The sequence below is a fragment of the Halyomorpha halys genome, unplaced genomic scaffold (assembly GCF_000696795.3).
Source record: "Halyomorpha halys isolate HHAL.00 unplaced genomic scaffold, Hhal_1.1 Scaffold5.1, whole genome shotgun sequence".
NCBI classification, from domain to species: domain Eukaryota; kingdom Metazoa; phylum Arthropoda; class Insecta; order Hemiptera; family Pentatomidae; genus Halyomorpha; species Halyomorpha halys.
Window position 1 is genome coordinate 233,301 of NW_027106871.1, and position 8,250 is coordinate 241,550.

The following is an 8,250-nucleotide window of genomic DNA, read 5'->3' on the forward strand; positions in this document are numbered from 1 at the left end:
TAAAAATAGAAAAAGATAAAAGAACAAAAAAATAATACAAAATACAATAAATAAAATTATACAATTAAAACATGAGATTGGAGAAAAGCTAATAATTTATTAAAAACAAGAACTAAAAGTACATGAATAGTAAAAATAAATACAGCACATATATAGAAATTAAATATTGTACTAGAACAAAACATAATAAAAATATCATAAATTAAGTTAAACATACTTTTACATAGTTTCATAATGAAGAGGTAAATTGAGGTATATATATATTCATTTTTCAGTATATTGTCATTTGAATTTTTACACTTCACCGTTGAAATTTTATAAAGATATATAATTTTTTTTTATAACTTCTTATCTATATCCTAATTGTCTTATCATATTTTATAATTATTGTATTGGGTTGTCAAATAAGTTCATAGCATTTTTCAATATTTCAATTAAATCCTTTCTGTGTTTATAAAATCAACAATCGTTACTTAGTCAATAATGTTTACATATTCTAAAAAACGATTAGTTAAGGTGCTTTTATGCATCAGTTGCAACCAAGATTCCTTATCTTTAAGTGGTGTGGTATTTTGCTTGCTCACAATGGAAGAGAGAAAAATGTATTTTCGTCATTTAATGATTTTTTTTTTCCGAAAAGGAAAATCCGCTGCATAGACGATTAAAAAAATTTGCAGTATGTATGGCGATAATGCCATAGGAGAAAGTACCATCCATAAATGGTTTGCTCGATTCAGAACTGGAAATTTTGACTTGGAAGACGCAAAGCTCTTGGGTTGTCCTTTAACCGTTGATGATGAGAATATTCAAGCATTGATTACAGGAAACATTCACTTTATGACATAGAATTGCAGAAACGCTTAATATATTTCATGTAAGTGTCTCAAATCATTTGGGGACTGTGGGATATGTTTCTCAAAGTGATATATGGGTTCCTCACAATTTGACAGAAAAGAATTTATTGGACTGCATATCAATTAGCGATTTCCTCCTGAAATGCAATGTTAATGATCCATTTTTTAAGAGGTTGATAACTGGTGATAAAAGTGGATCCTGTACAATAATATTGTGAGGAAAAAGTCCTGGAGAAAACGAAGTGAACCACCATTAACGGCTCCAAAAGCAGGATTACATCCAAAAAAGGTTATGTTTTGCATTTGGTAGGATTGGAAAGGTGTCCTTTATTATGAGCTCCTCCCGCCCAACCAGACCATTAATTCTGCAGTATACTGTGCCCAGTTGGGACAATTAAAGGCAACGGTTGAGCAAAAGCGTCCAGCATTGACTAATTGCAAAGGCATAGTTTTTCATCATGATAATGCCCATCCTCACGTGTCTTTGCAGACCCGGCAGAAATTATTGGAGTTTGGCTGGGATGTGATCCCTATTCACCCCAACACATTTTCTCTTATTTCGGGCCCTTCTATTAACGGGAAACACTTTAATTTGCTCGAGGACTGCAAAACGCTCATAGAGGAGTTAATTATGCTAAAATCTGGAAGGCCTGAATTAAAAAATTGCCTGAAAGATGGCAATATGTTTTAGACCAAAATGGGTCATATTTAATTGATTTAAAAGAATCTGATGTTTTTATTGAAATCACCAGTAAAAACTGCTACAAACTTATTTTAAAACCCGAGATCTTATCCTCATTTATCCCTGCCAAGTGGGATAAAATGTTGAATACAACTAAACAGCTTTTTGTTACTCGTATTTTATATACTTTCTTAACTAACCAAAGCATCTTCCTACAGCTCCTTTTTTTTTTTTTATATATATATAGTTTTGGTTATATTTTCAATTTCACTCTTTCATGTAGTAGTATAATAATCCTTTAAGCAACAGGAATGCTTAAACCTTTGTTTTGATATATTGTTTCAGTGCGTTTTATTTTCATAATTTATGAAAATTGAATTATTTAATTCTTAAGTGTGATTTACAATAATGTCTTATTTTTTCAAGTTGGCTGTAAAATAAAATAGAAATAGTGATCATGATTTGATACGTTATATAAATTTGATGTTGACCAAAGAATTGGAGCAAATATAGAAATAGAATCTTATTCAATATCTCTAACTATAATGTTTATCGTGTAAATTTTGTTTATAATGGCAAATCGAGGCGTATTAAGGTCTTTCATTTAAGATTCCTTACTATGGAATTTTCCATAAAAATTGATTTAGTGTACTGGTCAGCAGATCATCTGTGTTTCATAATTCTTTTGGAACTAATAAACCATAGAAATTGTTCAGGATAGTGATTTTTATATAGAACTGTAATAGATTTATATACTGACCTGATTGGTTAATTGTTTATTTAGGTCGAGTTTATGCTTTGGGAAGGCATGAGTATGGACGCCTCGGCCTTGGTGCTGACTGTACTGATGCTGATGTTCCTACCCAAGTTAAGATTCCTGAGGATGAAAAATGCTCAGACATATCTTGTGGAAGTACTGCATCGTTTGCTGTTACAGAGAGTGGTAAGTTTTTCAATACAATAAATAACCCGTTTGTGTGTTTGAATTATTATGGTTGTCCTTCTAAGTTTTTTTTTTTAATTCACAATATGACAGATGGGTCTGTCAGACCTATAGTGATATTTATTTACTTGAATTTTAATTTTCTGAATTAATTTTTTTTTTTCTTTTGGCTGATGGTCCCGTTTGTATAGAATAAATAAGTACAGTAATGAATGCATAATATATTGAATGGATGATATGTATGTCTTCCTGTTCTTTTAAATAGTAAACAAATAATGTTACTAGATCTGACTGATCTATCTATCATTATTATCTATAATTATTATATAATAGAAATTGGTCATATTATTATATTTAAATTAATTCTGTCTAATGTAGAGCCATCTGAGCTCATAGCTTTATGACTCCATTGTTTATACATTTATTTTACTTTTATACATGTTAGGAATAAAAGTTTTAAAAAATAAATATTTGAAGATGGTCAGGGTTGCGGTAAAAAAAACAACAAATAGTTTAAAACTATTTTAATGTCCGACGATTCGTCCCACTTTGCAGGGTTTCATCAGGGCTGTTCAAAGCGAAAGGTTGAACAGAAGGTGACAATCAATTGTCAAAGGTCAAACCTTTCGCTTTGAACAGCCCTGATGAAACCCTGCAAAGTGGGGTGAAACGTCGGACATTAAAATACTTTTAAACTATTTGTTCTTGTTTTTGACCGAAACCCTGACCATCTTCAATATTTAAAATTTTTACAGTCAACTACATATACATATATGTTTAAAAAAATAGTTTTGTGGTTCTTCTATACTGGATATGTCCTTGGTTGATGGGTCACAGTGTTAAAAAGGGATAAAGTTTAATCAGTTTACAATCTAATGGAGTAAAATATTTACTATACGTATTACAAAACACATAAATACAAATAATAAGGCTTAAACCTAAATTAGAGGTATTATAATATGATAGCACTAGAAAATAAAATGTGGTTTACTTTGTATGTTTCCTTGAGCTTTAATTTTATCCTTTAACTACTTTTTTTTGCCATAATAGTCACTTATGGGATTTATTCTCATATCGAGTATATATTTCATGAGACCATCTTGATTACACACATTTAACCCAATGTTCTTTATTTTTTTGTCTCCTCACCAGTGCCTTTCATGGGGGTTTTCGAAAATTCATCTAGATCCCTTTCACACAAACCATCAGATCCTTCTTCCAAAAATTTTTAGCTCTGAGACTGTCAAATTTAATTAGATTGACCTTTATTTCCAAAATTTTTCTTTTTTGTTCTTTTTCATTTTAATATGACTTAAGTTATATTTTTTATTTATAATACTTCAACAAATGATGTCTATCCCAAATACTTTACCTGTTCCATCAATCCCGAGTTCCCGTGGTCCATCAATCTTAGTTGTCCCTTATCTTATAGATGGACCACATTTGAACTCATCAATGAGTCACCTAAAACACACTCTGTTAGGTTGTAAATATTATTGAACAATTAGAAGTATAATTCTAGTGACTATATAACAATATCATTACAGTGAAATAGAAATTGAACTTAAACAATTTTTTTACTTAACTGAACATCAAAATAGTTTTGTCACAAAAAGTATTCACAACATTTATCTCATGAAGAAAAGACATACAAAAAATTTCAAAACAACACAGATGGCAACTACTATGATTGCAATAAAGCTTCTTGTTCATGACCACGGATAAAACCGATCCACATTTTCCGGATAGATAGACCACCCTATAGATATTATCTATTATTGTTTAAGCTGTGATACAAATTAATGCTTCTGTCTGGAGACATCTCACAATAATTCTCAGCCAGAAGAAAGTATATCATAAAATTATGGTTGAAAGGAGATATCTCTAGAATGATGTGATAATTTTTGTTGAGTTATACTTACATAGTATACTTGTTATATTTATATTATGATGCCGATTTTGTGGTATACATCACAGGTGATGATATAGTATACTTATTATATTTATATTATGATGCCAATGTAATATGCATGATCATACATGATGTATGATGCCAATGTAATATGGCATCATTTATATTATGATGCCAATTTTGAGGTAAACATCACAGGTGATGATATAGTATACTTATTATATTTATATTATGATGCCAATTTTGAGGTATACATCATAGGTGATGATGTAGTATACTTATTATATTTATATTATGATGCCAATTTTGATGTATACATCACAGGTGATGATTGTATACTTATATTTATGCTATGATGCCGATTTTTAATATTCCTTTTTTTTTTTTTTTTTAAATCTATTAGACATCTAGTAAATATTGAGGTGATAGCATTGTGAACAATACAGTTTTGTTTGACCTATCAATTATTTCATAAAATCAACATTATCAAAAATGTTCAATTTAAAGTTTACTTTTAAATAATTACTTAATAGTTCAAATTCATGAGTATTTCATTAAAAGAATAATTATATCATAACTAAAGCTAGTAAATATTGCCAACATAATTTTTATTTACATAAATCCAATTAAGGCATTGCACTGTTCAGAAGTTTCTTTGTGATTGAGTTGATAAACCTCATTGTTTAGCCTGTGTTATTTAATGCATCAATTTATTCATCAAGTTCTGCAAGAAGTGTATTTAAATTTCTGTGTCTCACTTATTGCAATTGTAACATATTTTATTTGTTATTGTTTTAAACAAATAGGCTTTCTGATGTTTAATTGCAGGTAAATTATACTCTTGGGGAATGGAGGCGCTACAGCTAGGTGTTGGAGATGGGGATAAGGTAGAACCGACGCTAGTTACTGGCAAACAGCTTGAGAAGAGAGATGTAATCAAAGTTGCAGCTGGAGCGCAACACACTATTATTATCGCTAAGGACAAGGCAGTGTAACATTAATTAATATTTTGTTTTTTCTGTGGTGTACAGTTCTTTTAATTCATATTTGATCCGTTTTATGACATTAATCATTTTATCATTAACAATAACATCTGTAATTTTTATTTATTGTATATTTCATTTTATCATTTTTACTTATTAATGTGTGTGTAATAGATTGTTCATAAAAATTGTTGCTGATTCAGTATTGATCTTGTTTTTTTTTTTTTTTTTGTTATTGATCATTTAATTGTTACTTGAAAACTGTTAATGAATTATGTTTCAGTTGGTCTCGTTATAAGTGATGGCATATGGCTCATCACTATTGTATTTATTGCTCAAAAACTTTATCTTAGGTATAAGTTATTTATTGTAAATCATTGTAAATTTTGTTAAGAAATGTATTTATTTGTAAAAGGCAATATTATTTTACAAAGAGATTAAGTACTTATGTACTTGTTAATCTTAAATGGATTAACAAAGATTCATTTCCAATGACAAAAGCAAAAACTATACATAAATTTGATCCTAAACCTTCGTGCCTTGATTATACTGTTAATATTGACATGTTATTTACATTTTATTGCATTGATATGGTACCCAATTTATAAATAAAAATAATTGGCTGTATTTTGATTTGTAATTTTTGTTTATTATGAATTTTGACCATCTGTACTCTTAGGGTTAGTTTGACTATCATGCTATTTAATGAATTAGAGATATTGTAGAAATTTGAACTGATTACAGACATTTATTTTGATAATAAAAATAAATTTGAATGAGTAACATCCTTATAACAAAATTATGGAACCTGTTAGTGGGCAATTAAAATTACTATTTAATTTAACTTTTCACTTATTTTAACTGAACACAATAATTCTTGATCTTTCACCTTTAAAAGATATAAAAATAAAATCTAAAGAGAGATTTGAGAATCTAACATTGACTCAAAAAGTGTATTTTAAGAAATGAGTTTTTTTTTTTGTTTTTTTTTAATGAAATCATTTTGAGTTAAAACAAAAAACCTAGTTTTATTTTTACATTTGCAAAAAACTATGGAAAATTGAATAAATTGATTTATTAAAAAAAATAATAAGAACTGGAAAATTAGAGTGAATTAAAAAATTTTAAAAACTGATGTTGATCCAGATTTATTTTTTAAAAAAATAATAAGCTATATTTTAGAAAGCTAATATTTTACCTCCTATTTCTTTAATGCCTGGAGGGTTCTTGTTATACCGCATAAGGCAAGTTCACACAGGGTCAACAACGGTCAATGAACAAGGATCCAATACATTGGGGTGCATGTTGGTCGCTAACACATTTGCGTTCAGCCTTTCGTCCACATCAAACCAATTATTAGGGACAAAGGGATTTGCTGTGTAACAGGAGAGGGGACCTAATACCAATACAATGCCAATAAGTTCATTAGCTTTGATTTTCCTCCAGTACATACTAACTGAATATCTACAAAGCAATTAGTAATATTGGCTGAGATTCGCTTGTGTACTCACCTTAATAATAAGGTTCATTTTAGCGTCTCGTGTGATTTCATGTATTTTTCTGAAGTTCTGAGCTGGTTGTCAGTAAGGCCAATTGTTATATTTCGGCTACATTCAACTCAGATCACTAACTTGCAGGCTCTGTACTCATCGTCTTTTACCTCAACACAAATCCTCCATCAACCAGTTGGCCATATTACTTGGATCTAATAAATACAATTTACAGTATTAGGCTAGAAATGATGAATGCTTGCTGTGATGATAATAATAAATAATAGCTTTTAGGATTAGAAGTGGAAATATAACAAGTTTTTTTTTGCACTTTTATTATAAGCCAAACTTTGTGGACCATCTTCCATGGCAGGTGGAATTCTCAAGCTGCAAGAGTAGGTTACTGTGCAACAGCTTTTACTATAATTGTTTTGTAAGTTAATTAGTTGACTGTATCTGGGTTATGGCCTGGCAGTCAATTTTTGTTCAGTTCTAATTAAATTATCTCGAAGCATAGACGTTTTCTAAATGAAATTTTACCACAACCACCAGGAATGAATCAAAGTAGCTGGAAAACCTTATTTGTAAAGTTGACAATTTCTTTTAGCCCTGTCTCTAAGACCTTGTAATCATCAACTATGAGTTCCTCTGAGTCTTAAGGGTTCAAATTTATTTTTCAACTCTTATCTAGAACTTTTTTTTCAAGATTTTTCAGATTTTGGACTTGATTCAAATGACAGCTAGCAACTGGTTTAAAAATAGTTAAGGTAAGTCAAAATTGAAATTTCTCAACATTGTTTTATTGGAAGAACTACCATCTATGGTAGTTTAAAGTAAGACCATCCTGTTTACTTCAAATTATCATAGGTGGTAATTAAAAGAAATTTGAGAAAAATCCTGATTTATGTCGATGGTCATTTGACTCTGATGTCTAAATATATCCTTTATACATCAACTGTCAATAGGAGCTTCTGTTTAAAATATTCTTAGGAATTTACCTTCAAGCTAAGTTTCAGAAATTCTATGAATTATTATTTATTTATATTGAAAATTATTATTTCCTTATGGAGTTTTTTTTTTTATAGAGATTCTACTCCATGAATTCCTGACTTTGAATAAACGTCAAGGATCATATATTAATGGAAATAGTGGATATGTTAACAGTATAACAGTTAAAAAATAATAAATTACACATTAACAGTCCATTTTTATTATCAATATTGAGTCCTATGGTAAGTGGTGTTTAAAATTAGCTAGAGAGCTAAAGAAAAATAACAATTCTATTTTAGCTGAAATTGTGGTCAAAGCGAGAGCTTGGAAATTAATTTTCTTGATATTTTATGGAACTTTTGGTACCATCAGCGTACAGACATGAAATTAAGACCC

At 29.4% G+C, this 8,250-nt stretch overlaps 1 protein-coding gene across 1 annotated transcript in view; it reads left to right on the top strand.

Moving 5' to 3' along the window:
• LOC106692389 (regulator of chromosome condensation) overlaps positions 1-6,014 on the top strand; it is a 17,449-nt gene extending 11,435 nt beyond the window's left edge. Inside the window, exons 8-9 of the mRNA XM_067045186.1 lie at positions 2,321-2,479; positions 5,220-6,014. Of these exons, the coding sequence (XP_066901287.1) occupies positions 2,321-2,479; positions 5,220-5,386 (326 nt within the window). The 3' untranslated portion in view covers positions 5,387-6,014. The remainder of the gene's footprint in view (positions 1-2,320; positions 2,480-5,219) is intronic.
• Positions 6,015-8,250: the final 2,236 nt, after the last annotated feature.